Raw genomic sequence first — 15,274 nt, forward strand, 5'->3', positions numbered from 1 at the left:
CAACACATATATTTTATTTGGTTAATGCTTTAAATTGCTCAGTGACATCCTGTATTTACTAATATTGTAAGAATGGATCCACTGTCATTCCCAAATCCTAGGATGATAAGAGAAACAAAAGAGAACAAAAACTTGTCAAACTTGACAACTGTAAACTTACTAACTTAGCTTTGAAAAGCAATTAAGATTTTCCAATATACAACATTATATGCCATTATGTAAAAGAGGATTGAAGTCACGCCTTTAGGCCAGTATAAGGAAAATTATTATTTTCAGCACAATGTTTAAGTACATAGTTAACGTTTAGCATATGGTTAAGTCTGTCCCTTTTCAGAAAGTCTCTGATTCAGCAAGGTACTTATGTACATCCATAACTTTAAGCATGTATGCAGTGTAGCAGAGCTCTGGTGTGGCTCAAAAGCTTGTATCTCACAACAGAATTTGGTCCAATACAAGATATTACCTTACCCACCTTGTCTCCCTAACTTTAAGCACGTGAGTAGTCCCAATCAAATCACCGGGACTGCTCACATGCTTAAGAACCTTCCTGAATCAGGGCTTAAAACATTTAAACAGAGGCTTAACATTATATATGTGCTGAAATGCTTAGCTGAATTGGGGTCTTAAACTCATACTTAAAGAGACTAATGCATTGCTTAATTGCTTGGCTGAACTGGAATATTTACGTATGAACTGTAAACATAAACATATTTGCAGTGATGGCCACAAAGAGCCTGATCCTGCAAACTTTTACTCAGGTAAAATTTCCATTAAAGCCAATGGGAGTTTTGCCTAAGTAAGGGGGTGCAGGATCAGAACCTGTACATGTATATATAATGTACATACAGAGAGAGGGAGAAATATCATAACTATTCAAAGTTCTGTCTTTACTTTCTTTCAAAATATAAATGGTATTCTAATAATACAAAATACTAGCTGATGTGTTAAACCACTGGTAAACCATATCTAAATCAAGAGATTACACATCTTGTTTGAGAAAGAATTACATTCAAGAAAAAAGTACATATTTGAGAATTGATGGGAAAATATGTTTTTCAGTTACAAAATTTAGAATCAGTCTAAAGCAGAGACAGAATTAATAGAATAACTCATCCACTATAACCAGCCTTGGTAGCTGCAGTACTTTCCCCCTCTACTTGTGATGTCAAAGGATATCACATGTAGAGTCTTTTAGGAAAATCATGTAATTTGTTAGGAAGCCTTTAGTTAGAGTGTTACGATCAACTTATGTCATCTAGGTGTATATTTTGAAGAGATAATTAGTTTTCAGGTAACAGTGTTTTACATATATGTTTATATCCTGGAAAAATAGAGAAATTGAATATCTTCAGCACAATATTTGATGAGCGATAATACTCTCTGGTTTTATAAGGCGACAATGTTCTGATCCACACCAAAGCCTATTGGCCCTTAAACAAAAAACAACATAGCAAAGTTACATTTACATAGACAATAAAGCTGTCTTTGTGCAGGGTAGTTATACACAGTTACAATGATATTTTAGTTGGAGAGACTGATCAGAATATTTTTTTCACTTAGTTTCTTACATCAGGAAGCCTGGTTGTTGATAAAGACTACAACTTGCAGTAATATGAGTGAGTAGCAGCTACTCTCTTCACATTACAGTATTCTGCAGTTCCCAGAACATAATATAAAACTTAATCATACTGAATCAGTGGGGTGTTATAACAAATAACATGAAAAGCAAAACCAAACATCAATCAAATATGTGCTATTGAAATAGAGCATACATCATTTTTATTTGGCTCTCCTGAAACAATGGGCTAGATCCTCAGCTGGCGCTACCGCAAAGTATGCCAGCCGAAGATCTGGCCCCATATATGTATATTATCAGTTTGGTTACAGAAATATACATTAAAAATGGCAGAAATTAACAAAGGATTTACAAAGATGCATGGCACAGAGCTGGGTGTGGGCATTTGCTCCTGGGTTGTTTCTATGCACTACAGTACGTTCTATAGATCATTTAAAAAACCGTGCCTTTACCGTAATAACGATGTAAGGCAAATCCTAACAATGTAGTCAATGAAATTTTGAGTAATGGCTGCAGTAGGGCTCCCTAGATCTTTCTGTTTGTGCCTTTGTATTGCTACACAAATAATGCGTGCCAGAGAGTTGTTCAACTCTAGGAATGTTACTCCTAAGAGTGTTCTTTACCAATATGTTGTTACTTTCTATTGCAAATTGTGCACAATCAGTGACAGTGTGTTCAGGTGCATTACTTGGTAATTTAGCACCTGTTTCACTGTTCACAAAATTCTATATATATATATTTTTTTTTTCTGGCAGAGGACCATGGACCTGAGCCAGTAATCCCTTAATCCAGTAATCCTCATTCAAGCGGGTAGTTTAATTGAAATCAGTTTTGTTGAGGTTTCACAGGATCAGACCCAGTGTTTAATTTGTGCCAGGGCTTGCCAGAGCTGAGCCCCAGCCCCTCTAGGCTTGGCAGTTCATAGCCTTGGTACCTCTGGGCTAGCCGCATCTGTCATGAAAGTAAAAAAAAAATGCTTGAGCCCCAGGAGCTCTTTCATTACAAATGAAGCACTGATCAGACCCCACATGTCTTTCATTATCTGGTCATTGTGGGCCTAATCTTACATCCAATGAAGTCAATGGAAAGATTCCAATGGAACTAAGTTCAGAATGCTGAGTCTGCCTTCCTTTAAAATGGACTTGATTTGAAACCTTTTCTTAATATTCAGGTGCAATAGTACAAGCTTTACTCTGGTGAGTAGTCCATACACACAGCAGTTTCCACCTCATTAGTTACAATGGGAGTACTCATGTCAGCAAGGAATACTTGTACAAGTCACGGTTTCCTTCATTGTACGTCAGTATTTCTTTCAAGAGTGGCAGAAAATTAACTTATTAACAATTGTAGCAATGTTAATAATAAAGCTTTATGTATTATAACAGAACCACATTGACACCGGCATAACACAGACTTGCACCGACAAACTGTAATTTTGCCATGTTACAATCCTAATAAAAGATCCAGGAACTTGCACTGACACAGCTTCCTTGAACTCTGACATTACAATGCACTTTTATTTCCATACGTTTGCAGTGGCACCATTCCAAGGTCTTTGTTAGAAAATGTCCCCTGAAAGTGAATAGTGAATTTTCAACATTTAAAAAAATAAATTGGAAAACAAAAGAAGTACTATACGGCTCTTTGCAGGTATTTTAAAATTCAAAATATGTTACCTGTTTCAAATGAGTTTGGACATTAAAGAAGTCTAAGCCTTTTCAAAGATTTTGGTCAATGTTTTCCACCTTAGATGTCTAAAACAAATGGTCCAGATTATCCCTAGCGGTGCAAGCACACCAACAGATATGGTATGTAAAGCCTCAGGAAGATCACAGGTTCATAGCTTCCCAGGCCAGAAGGGACCATTGTGTTCATCTAGTCTGACCTTCTGTATAAAAAAGGCCATAGAACCTCCCCAAAATAATTCCTATAGGACATCTTTTAGAAAAACACCCAATCTTGATTTAAAAATTGCCGGTGATGGGGAATCCACCACAACCTCTGGCAAATTGTTCCAATGGTTGATTAGAACATTTACACTGTATTTCCAATCTGAATTAGTCAACTTCCAGCCATCATTTTAGTTTAAGAAGATCTTCCAGTGATATGCAACTGGCATAGGGGTTCTTATGACAACCTCCTCCTGGTTGACAGTGTAAAGAGCTTGGCTGACGCTTCCTTGCATCCTGGTGATTCTCAATTGCTTACTGACCTTTAGGGCTATTGGCAGTAGATGGAAGTTAAATCAGCCCTCAGACTGCTCTAACTTAATGCTTGGAGAACGGCCTGGTGTCCAACCAGCTCAGGAGAACACTTCCTATACTCCCTCATGCTCATAACTTGCACTGTGAGATGTGTGGCCATAAGCAATAGTCTGGGCCAATACTGAGATATGCTGAGCATTCGCCACTAGAGGTGGTTGAAAACCAATTCTGAAAAATGTGTTCCTTTTCTCTCATGGAAAATCTTGAATTTTTCGATGAGCTCTGCTCACCACATTTTGATTTCAATGGGAATAGTTACTGATCAGCAGGTCTGAAAAATAAAGCCCCTTATATTTAGGTGTTTAAAATATTGGCACCCATGTTTGAAAATGTTGCTCTTCCTACCTGCAATAGTCTACGAAAAATAAATAGAGCTGCTGACACCTTATGGGAAACTTGTCTGTAGGACTCATGTATATAATAGATTTAGTAAATATGTCTATATAGTTATTTCTCTTTTATTCTTTATTACTAAAGAGTTAATTGGATGAATCGGGATCTTTGTTGTGAAAGAGTTTATCGGCACCAATGGTGGTCACAATTCTGTGTGACATTTAGAACTGTGTGAAATACTCACAACCCCAAATCTACACAAAATCCACCTTCAACTTCCGTTATAGGATTAGAATTCATACCGTAGCACTGAAAGGATCACAAGGTTTCAGGTGTACCTGGCCCTAGTTAATGAAATATATCATACAAAGCTAATGTTCATATACATCCAACAAAAACACGAGTAAAACTTGGTTTAAGAAAATATTCATATAATTCTAGTCTAGTCATCATTAGCAGCTATGTTAATGGTTATGATACCACCAACTATTATGGGCCAAATTCACTACTGATATAAGCTGGGTTAGCTCTACTGGCATCAAGGAACCATCAGATTTTCTGCCTGAGGGTATTATACAAATACAATAAATTATCGTATTACCATGGAGTTGCACCTATTTGTGTCTACTGTCGATTTTCCCCTACATTATCCAGTAAGGAATAAACACTGGCTATAGAAGAGGAATAAAGATCATGATTCTGAGTTCATACAAATGTTAAGGGTAGAGGTGGGCCTAAATTGCAATATCAAAACACCCCTGGTGCTTTGGGGGAGTTCAGAACCCAAACTGCATTATAATTCCAAATGTTGCAGTTTATTCCTTCTCGCTACAATGGATCAAACAAAAAAACCTGCATTTGAATGAAACAAACAAAAAACGTGCATTGACGTTTAGAATGTTCAAAATCTGGATCACAATCCAAATTTGGGAGCTAAGACCCATCTCTAGTTATGGACAGGGGAACAAAGGGGAAAAATTAACGAGATAAACAGTTTTTTTTCCTAAGAAGAATGTTTGTAAGGCTTTCCATGAGGTATCAGCTGCTCTTTAATACATCACTGTCTGGAACTTATAAAGAAAAGAATCTGAAGACATACCTAGATGCAGGGTTTCTGAGTACTGTAGAAAACAGCTATAGTTTTATTTGATTTAAGCCATTTAAATTTAAGCCTGATTCAATGTAAAACAGCAAAATACAAAATATTAAAAAAATAAACATTAGGGATTTATAATGGAAAGGGCCAACTCGACCTTAACTTTAGCAGTAATATGACATCACTATAATACAATAATTATATGCAATACAACAATTGGTATGTACAGTACAAATAGCTAGGGCTTGATATTTGTGGTAGACCAGTCTCTCAATACCACTAAAATATTAAATACAGCAACTAAAATGTTAGACTTGCACCCAGCATTAGTGTAACTTACTAGAAAAGACTAAAAACCATTAGAATTCTATTTCTAAAAATGCAATAATGAAAACTGCTCTGCACTCTGGAATTCACATGACTAAAAGCAAATCGCTACTCTGTAATGTGTCAGGCTGTTCTTTATATTAGCCCATTATCATTGGAAAGGTCAGAAACTTCTACATGTGTCCCAAACGTCCCAAGTTCAAACTGTAGTGACAACCAAGTGACCAATGAGATGGCAGAATGCAATCTGAGCTATTCAGATCATTGTGCACAACAACAAAAGGACATCTTTTTACTGAAATTTCCAAGCCCATGTTTAAGCATTTAGCTTCCTGTAGTCTCTTTGACCAGCAAAGGTTTGAGGGGACTTGCCAAGGGCTCTGGTATGCATATTCTGACTTTGTTTTGATATGACAGATCTACATGGTATTTTGTCATCAAATTTTAAAAGTGCAGTTACATACTGGTGTTGAGGCTATCTGGCCAACCACATAACAACAACTCTTTGCACTTTTAAGTGCCTTCCCTCAGAGGATACTGAAGTGCTAGACTAACATTAAGTAAGCCTCACAACATCCCTGTGAGGTAGGTAAAAGATACATACAGAGTATTTCACTCTACAGACATGAAAATGTCTCTGGGAGGAAAGCAGAAGCTCGTTAATACTTCAACACAAAATGTATAGGGCTTATCAGGAGCAGAAGACTCCCTCTTCTTTTGTAAGGTCACATTTGACACAGAAGGAGAGGGTAGAGATCTGTTGCTCCTGGGCTGGTGCTGTTCTGCTGCATTAACTCATGTTAGTACAGTTAGTAGTAGAGAAGGATACTCAGGGGATGTGGCTATCAGCTCTTGAGGATCAGAGTTCCACAGGAAAAAGAGGCTATATTAGAGAGTCTCTTCTCCCCTTACACCACTGTAATGACTCCAGTCTGCCAGTTCAATATGCTGATATTGGCTGGTTCCTCGCACAGTGCCCACTTGTGACCCATCTGTGAAAAACTGGTTGAGGATGAGTTACTACTGCTATGCTGCACTTTGTGAGTTGAACTGCTGTGTAAAGTGTTCCCGACATTGGGTGGCCACGTTTCCCCAGTTGTACAGAGCTGACCTCTCATGTTGCAGAAGGGCCAGAAACAGTTAAATGGCAGGGGCAGAAATACTATGTCTATCCCCACCTCTGAACTACCACAACCCACTTCCTGTGATCTTTCTGTGGTTCTGCTCTTCTCCACGCTGCACAGCATGGGAGACTTTTTGGGCCTAAGATGAGAACATCTGTTTTCATTCCCAATAGATGCCACCAATGGTGCAGAATGTCATTAAACACTAGCAAATTCAGTAAACTGTAGGATTGTGAGGAAAAAAACTCGTATTCATGTTTAGAATTCTGGAATACTTTATATGAATCACAGGAAAAGGGAAATAGAAGTAGAAGAGTTTTCTTAACAGTAGCCATTACAAATATATATCCGTATTTAACGTTAAAAAAAGAGTTGGCAAAAATGATAAGAGCGTATTTGAGTGAAAATATCACTCAAATGCTGACACAATCATGGAGTATCTAGGTTATTTGTCTTTTATATTAGATCATCACAGAGGCTGGCCTTCCACGTGCAAGATAGCTTTATTGGTTAATTTTGTGTTCACGGATCCAGGTTATTCTCCACTTTTGCCTATATCCATTTCAGTTTGATGAGTATTTATGATAGTTGTGCATTAGCAGCTGTGTAATTACTACACAGATTGAGTAGCACATCCAGAATACCACTGCCTCATAAAATCACTCAGAGGAGGTGGTTTATGGATTTTGTCCAAGTGTGTCCAAGCAGCTATGCAAAGTTCTCATCATAAACATTGTATACATTTTTGATTAGAGCTTTAAAATGTTTTTTTTCACTGATCTGCAGTGAATATAATTAGTTTATGAAATTACAGTGTACTAGGTGAGTGGTGTCTCTCAATGTATGTACACTTTATTTAAATACGGAAATGGGGAGACTGCATATATAACAACTGGCAACTCAAAAATGAGTTGGCATCCCTATAATCATTAAGAGACAATCTGAGTGCTGAAATGATTGGCATCATTCATGTAAGGATGACTTTACATCTCACGCCACCCCTGTGTTTGGAGCCCTACAATCTTTCCTCTCCTTTTTTCCATTACTTCTGTTCATTGCAACACTGATTGTCATAGATAGTCTTTGTGCTTTTGCATAATGCCCATCTTTGATGTAACAGGAATTCACATACAAAACTTGGTCATTATAAGTAAGCATGCTAGAATACAGGCAGGGACCATACAACCATGCACAAAATACTCTTTGAAGTTTTTTCAAACTGACGGTAACATTTACATGCACCACTTAATATCAGGTTTGGTCATGTACACTGAGGACTGGATTTCACAAGCATTCATGACCACCTCTTCTTGCAAGAGTTCCTTTACAGTTTTAATCAGAGCCCAGTGCAAGAAAACTCCCTGCAATTCTGATCTTGTCTTCACCATTTCAATGTCAAACGCGCTCAGATTTTCACATATTGCACCTCCTCTTCCACAACTTCCCATTAAATGGTTACTTAGAAACAGAGATTAGTGTGTCAGGGATTTTCTTAGCCACTGGAATAGTTCTTCTTTATAAAGCATTTGCCACCGTACATTGGCTTCCACTGTTTCCACAGCTCGAGAGAAAGAGGAGGCAGATCCTTCTTTGTAGCTCTTTATAAAATTCTTCAGCTGGAAATACAATTTAAAATCAACAATTTAAAATTGAACTGAAGTGAAGAAGTCTTTTCAATGCATGTAAACAAGTCAGATATTTAGGACAAAACTCTACGATCACTGCTGAAGTAAATGTAATATCATGTAGAGAGATTTATTGCAAAATGCAATAAGACAGCAGACTGTGTCAATTAGGTGTGATGTGTTTGCTTCAAATTGCACTGTAAGATATTGACATGTCAATGCCGGATCACATTAATATCATCTCCTCGTTCTCTCTTGTAGCCCAGCTGCTACACTTTGCAGACAGCTGGTCTGCTTTGAAGTTTTACTCCTACTTAAGAAACTAAATTGGGAGTGTTGGAAATGCTCCCAGTTCAGCTTTATAAGCAAAAGTCAAACTGAAACAGCCCTGCTGCCTCTAAAGAGGGTTGATTTAATTAAACATTATAATGGATGTTTAACTTAGCCTTGCAGAACTACTTATGTTACTGCTGTATAGATTGATTGTTTAGAGGAGAGTGGATCAATTTAAGAAGTTACTGACCATAGCTACAGTGTGAAGAACCTATCAAAAACAGTATGTTGCTAATTATTCTCAGATTTTGGACTACTGAAAAAGATTCTGTTACAGGGAAACTTTGGTTTTGGTCAGCAAACAGAAAGGGTATTAGCTCTGACTTGTATGACAGTCAGATTTGGGATACAGTAGATGTGGCATCAGAATTTCAGTTGCTTTGGTAATGGCACTGATTCGCTTTGGATTAATATTAGATTTAGACAAAGATGTGGTAGGGTGACCTGCACTGCATGTTGGTGGTAACCTCATATGTCAAATTGTTGATTTTTAGGAGAGGGTGTTAATAATTGGGAAAAGTTTCTCTCCTGGTGAGGCTACATTCCGTGCATTTATTGAAACTTGACCTTAGATTATAGAATTTTATGCATTTGTTTAAAGCTAAAGGGTCTGGTCCTGAGGCGCTCAACAACTTCAGTTCCCACTAGCATTAACAGAACTTACGGAGGGTGCTTAACACCTCAGAGGAGGTGCTCTGCATCTTTTAGGAGCAGATCCTATATTTGTACTCCTTTTTACTGATATACTTTCATGGCCAGCTTGTCTCAGGGGAAATGGAGCAGCCTACCAATGTTATGGAGGTGAGAACCCATAGTGCAGCATGCCCTTGCATGCTGTCTTGATATTGACAACAGGCTGGTATATCACTCCCAAATGGATGGCCTTGGGGAAGCCAGCTGGGGCTATTCCTTGAGTTCTGAGTTTGTCAAAACTGGAGTGCTCAGAAGAGTACAGCCTAGCCTTTGGTTAGCCATGACTTCATTGTGTACGAATCATTTAATCCATGATACTTGGCAGCTGCTAAGCTCCCCACAAAACTACCACACAACCTCAGACAGGCAGGTGAAGGATACATTCAATTGAAAGATCGGGCTAATTTAGGCAGATGTATATAATAACTGAAGTAGAATCTGGCCAGAATGCCATGGTTAACAGCTATCTCCCCCAGTACTTGAAGTATTGATGGTGAAGGAACGGGAGACAGAACACTGACATTGTCCGCTACTCTTATCACACAATATGGAGCTTTTAACTTTCTCTACAGCATCTACCTAAAAGGGATACAAGAGGCCAGTGTTTAACATCTTGACCAATGGCTGGCACATCTAGCAGCACAGCCCACCTAGTACTGCAATACTGTTCTAGTCCTAGTGCAGAATCTGAGCCATGATCACCTGTCCCAAAGTCAGAGAACTGAGAAATAGTTCACATATAACCTTATAGTCCTATAATATTTCAGAAATGCTAAAAATCCCAGTTTAAAGTCACATGCTTGGTTCCACAGCCACAGACTGTAGGGAGGGCAATAGAACAGGAATACACAGTGTGGTGAGGGATAGCTCAGTGATTTGAGCACTGGCTTGCTAAACCCAGGGTTGTGAACTTAATCCTTGAGAGGGCCATTTGAGGATTGGTCCTACTATGAGCAGGGGGTTGGACTAGATGATCTCCTGAGGTCCCTTCCAACCCTCATAATCTATTAATCTAATATATAAGTGGTGGCTTCAGCATTAAGGCCTGGTCATACTGAGTGAGAGAACCCCAAAGTAACTCATAACCTCCCTAAGCCACTGTCAGTTCCCATAGAGCAGAAAGATTTTTCAGCCCCTATGATCTGTGCATCTGCTTTCATCTTGGTGCTACTGCAAGATTTAAAGTTAAGACCCCAAGACTTAAAAGGTTAAAAAAAATTAAGACAAAAACAAGTTCAAGCACTGAGATGCATGTAAGATTTACCTCATTTAGTTCTTCTTCAGTATTAAGGAATTCTGTGACTCCACTGATAAGTTTGGAATTCATAAATAATGCTTCTCCATATCTTCAAGGGCAGAAAAACACACATATCAAATTAGTGTAAGTATATCAACCGAATGAAAGTATTTGATTACACAGATTTCTATTCAAGGACTATAGCCAGTTCAAAATTCAGTTATGCTAACTACTGGTCCATAGAGACTGCAAAGCCAAGAAGCAGAAGAATAGCCAGTCTAGGGAAACGGCATGTGGCATCTTTGCAGCTGAAGCCTTAAAACATACTTTTTTTTTAGTTTTGTGTTCTTTTCCATTTTTCCTTACCCATCTCATCTGCATAACTAGTAGTCGTTACATAAATGAGCTGAATCTGGTGTTCTCCTTCCAGTACTTAAAGGATTGCTTAAAGATGAAAGTTAATCTGGTATAAAATAGCGTGTGAATTTAAAGCAGACTAATTATTCCTGATTAGCTCTCTGTGGATGCTCTTATTCCAGAATAAGAGTGTCCCTAGACGGAGTTAATCAGCAATAGTTATTTCACTTTAAATTCTCAATTTACCTTAATCTAAATTAACTTCCCTGTATAGCCCTGCAAAAGAGGTAACCAGCCAATGAAAATATGATGCGTTGGATGCTGGGTGTCTGAGCCAAATTTGTGTCTTGCTATTGCTGCTGAATATACTGTACTTCACTGAACTGTGCTATTCCACATTCACTTACTTTGAAAGCGGTTATTAAAACACCACTCATTCCACTGCTTGTCTGAAAATTCTAGTGTACCCAATTAAAAAAACCTCAGTCTAAATCTGTCATAACTATAAAGGGAAGGGTAACAACTCTCCTGTATACAATACTATAAAATCCCTCCTGGCCCGAGACACCAAAATCCTTTTACCTGTAAAAGGTTAAGAAGCTCATGTAACCTGGCTGACACCTGACCCAAAGGACCAATAAGGGGACAAGATACTTTCAAATCTTTGGGCGGTGGAAGGCTTTTGTTTGTGCTCTTTGTTTTTGGTGGTGTTCGCTCTTGGGACTAAGAGGGACCGGACATCAATCCATGTTCTCCAAATCTTTCAGAACAAGTCTCTCATATTTCAAACTTGCAAGTAACAGCCAGGCAAGGCGTATTAGTTTATCTTTGTTTCCTCAACTTGTGAATTTTACCTTTGTTAGACGGAGGTTTATCCCAGTTTTGTTGTAACTTTGAAACTAAGGCTAGAGGGGGTTCCTCTAGGCTCTTTGAATCTGATTACCCTGTAAAGTTATTTTCCATCCTGAATTTACAGAGATGATTTTTACATTTTCTTTTCAATAAAATCCTTCTTTTAAGAACCTGACTGATTTTTCCATTGTTCAAAGACCCAGGGGGTTGGGTCTTTGATGACTTTGTAACCAATTGGTTAGGATATTATTCTCAAGCCTCCGCAGGAAAGGGAGTGTAAGAGCTTGGGGGGATATTTTGGGGGAAGAGAAACTCCAAGTGGTCCTTTCCCTGTTTCTTGTTAAATCACTTGGTGGTGGCAGCGTACCAGGTTTAACCTAAGCTGGTAGAAATAAGCTTAGGGGGCTTTCATGCGGGTCCCCACATCTGTACCCTAGAGATCAGAGTGGGGAAGGAACCTTGACAACATCCGTTAGGCTAAAGATAAACCAAGTAAAAGGATGGCTCCTGGGTTTTTGCATTACACATGGAAGAATCTCTTTAAATCTCTGTGATGTGAAGTTTCATTCTAAGAGTAGCCAAGCAGTATTTTATCAGGACTGGCATCATTCAACATAGCAACAGTCATCTGATGAAAACTACAGTGAACTAATCCTTAAAACACCACTTAATTTACCTACCTCCATCTGAACATAATTGTGTTTAAAATATAGACCCCAAATCTGACCTCACATATGTGCACACATTTGGGATTATCTGACGGCAGAACTGGGCTCACACATTTGCTTTCTCCAAACAGATTTGGAGAACCAACTCAAACTTCAAATTGAAAAGTTCTAGTACAACCACAGGCTTCTTTTCTGTTTATATCAGCCTTATACTAAAATTAATTACTCTTAACCTTGTAGGTAGTGAAAGCCAGAGAGTCTTTAAAAAAAAAGAAAGCTCTATTTAAATAAATGTAAAACCCTGAAAAAGAACTTGCTGTGTTGGAAAAGTTTCTATTTTTGAGGGGTAAATTCCTTTGCTTATTACCTGGAACTTCTGTGTAAGGAACAGTGTTGCAGATATCAAAATTCCTACTCCCTGTTCACTAATAACCGAATTATTCATGGATATTTCAAGCAAGCACATTTCTTTTTCCAAAGCTTCAGTCACACTTATATACACAGATATCCAGATGCAAATGTTTCATGTGGGAAGACATATGGATTTCATGATCTTTTATGCATGTTTAGGCTTTCAAACAAAGCACTCTATTGTTACCTTTGCAACTCAGCCCCATAATTGATTGTTTGGAAAACTGGAAGCACCTCTTGATGGGGCCTCTTGACAAGGTTACTAGTCCACTTCACAGAAGCAACCTCATGAAAAGAGTGCAGGGATTTTATTTTTCAAGCAGCCTGCACTGTTTCCACAGTGTAAACAAGTAGTAAAATTTATTTTTTCCTTGAATTACTGCACTGTTTACTGTGGAAAAGAACTTCCTCTTTCAACTACTGACCTTGACAAACTGTCACAGAAAACAGTAATGGCATTACAGAACCAGCAAACGAGTGTTTCTGCCTCGCAGAAGCAGTTCATCTAGGAATGGTGGGAGTCTTCTCCTGCTCCTTTATTTACAGGGCCTGATTTTCTAATACCTTGCAACTTTTCTAACTATTTCACCTGTGCAAAGTGCGTGTATAATACTACCGGGTTTGTGTAGTAGTATTTCTCACCTACTTTGGACAGATGCAAATGAAATCAGAGGGCAGAGAAGAATCAGTCCCATAGTAAGGAACGTAGGATTGCTATTTTCAGACATTGGATAAAATTTTCAAAACTGTCTAAAGATCCTGCGTCCCATTTTCTAAAGTGAACTGGGAATTTACAGGCCTAATCCCCTTTAATTTGTAGTCAGACTTAGGTTAGGTTCCTCAATACCTGCATCGCTTTTGAAAATAGGATTTAAGCACTTTTCACAATTTTACTCATTGGTTGAGGGGTGAGATAAATATACTTTTAAATGTCATGAAAGAATACTATTTTGGTGCTATTGTTTGATCCAAATGATACACAGTATTGCACAGTCATAGAAAATGGAGTTTTAGCATCATTTAATTGTCCTCAGATACCACATATTACTGTATCAAACTGTTAAGTATTTCATAATAAATTCAATGGGAAATACCATAGAGAGGATAAAAATATTTAATAAAATGACATATCTAGTAATGACATAATAAACATTGTGAAAAAAGGTATCCTGGGACAGTATGTTGCCTTGATTAAATGTCTGCAATGAAATGTTGCACAACCGATTGTGCAACTGAACTCACATTTTCAAAAGGTCCTAGTACCACAAAAATTTAAGATCACTGTCATACATTCCTCAGTCAGTGTCAGATCTTGGGTGTTTCACTGCATATTTTTTTATGATGCTTTAAACGACTTTCAGGGAAAGTTTTAATTGCCTGTTACAAAATTTATATCCATGACATGTTGGAGTCATTTCAGTCTGTCAGGATTATGCAATAAGAGCTCTATATATTACTCTAGTGAATCTACCCTGCACTAGCCTGCCACACTCTGTCCATGTGCACCCTGCTGACATACATTAAACAGTTCACTTAAATGCTTTCATCTGGTCCTGTTTCAAAGAGGACTAGATCAAAGTGCATTAATGAACTGAGTGTGCCAGGATAGTACAAGGTAGATTCATGCCCCAACTTGCCGCAAACTAAATATTTGTGTAGACAAGTCCTAATTTGTATTTGGGGACCAGCACAGTATTTCCCCATCAAAAGGGAGATAATGAAGTTCCCAACCGCACAGGTGTATTGTGAGGCTAAGTTCCTTACTGCTTGTAAGGCACAAGGATACCATGCTGGTGGGTCCCATAGGAAAAAATTGGATTGGGGGACTTTGTTTTAAAAAGTTTGCTCCTGGACTAAAACCTCCAAAACCAAATTTCTGCTCAAAGCCAATTTTCCTAGCTGAACTGAACTCCTATAAAATCTGCTAGCCCCCAAAATCCTAACCAAAGCAAACATAAGGCCAAATTCTACACTCTTTGAGAAAGATTCACAAATACGATGTTTCCAACAAATCTTCCTATCGCTATGGTGGTGGTTATGGCGAGTTTGACTGTCCATGGAGCAGACATGAGGTGTGGGCTCTCTTAACCTGGTTATGTCCAGTTATCTGCAGTGAAATCCTGATGGTTTTGGAGACATCCAAAAAGAACCAAAAATATCTCCAACTAGTTCCCTACCTGCATCTAGATCAAAATCCCCCTCAGGTGAGTTTTAAGAGCATGGATGGGGATTCTGAGTAATGTTGCAAGAGTCCAAATTATATTACACAGGGAAACAGTTGCAGCTATGGGGCACAGCACACCACAGAGAGTGGCTTTCCAAAGGTTTCCCCCTCCCACTTGGCCAGGTATACCTTAATCCAAAAGGCTGGCCCTTCA

At 38.3% G+C, this 15,274-nt stretch overlaps 1 protein-coding gene across 3 annotated transcripts in view; it reads right to left on the bottom strand.

The window, feature by feature from the left end:
- Positions 1–5,349: 5,349 nt before the first annotated feature.
- The window catches only part of TRHDE (thyrotropin releasing hormone degrading enzyme), a 312,690-nt gene continuing 302,765 nt past the window's right edge, over positions 5,350–15,274 (bottom strand). For all 3 annotated transcript variants that reach the window (XM_039520544.1, XM_039520543.1, XM_039520542.1), the window contains 2 exons: positions 10,636–10,717; positions 5,350–8,336 (listed from right to left, as the gene is read on the bottom strand). In XM_039520544.1, the coding sequence (XP_039376478.1) occupies positions 8,193–8,336; positions 10,636–10,717 (226 nt within the window). In that variant the 3' untranslated portion in view covers positions 5,350–8,192. The remainder of the gene's footprint in view (positions 8,337–10,635; positions 10,718–15,274) is intronic.

Source organism: Mauremys reevesii, linkage group 1 (genome assembly GCF_016161935.1).
Source record: "Mauremys reevesii isolate NIE-2019 linkage group 1, ASM1616193v1, whole genome shotgun sequence".
Taxonomy (NCBI): Eukaryota; Metazoa; Chordata; order Testudines; family Geoemydidae; genus Mauremys; species Mauremys reevesii.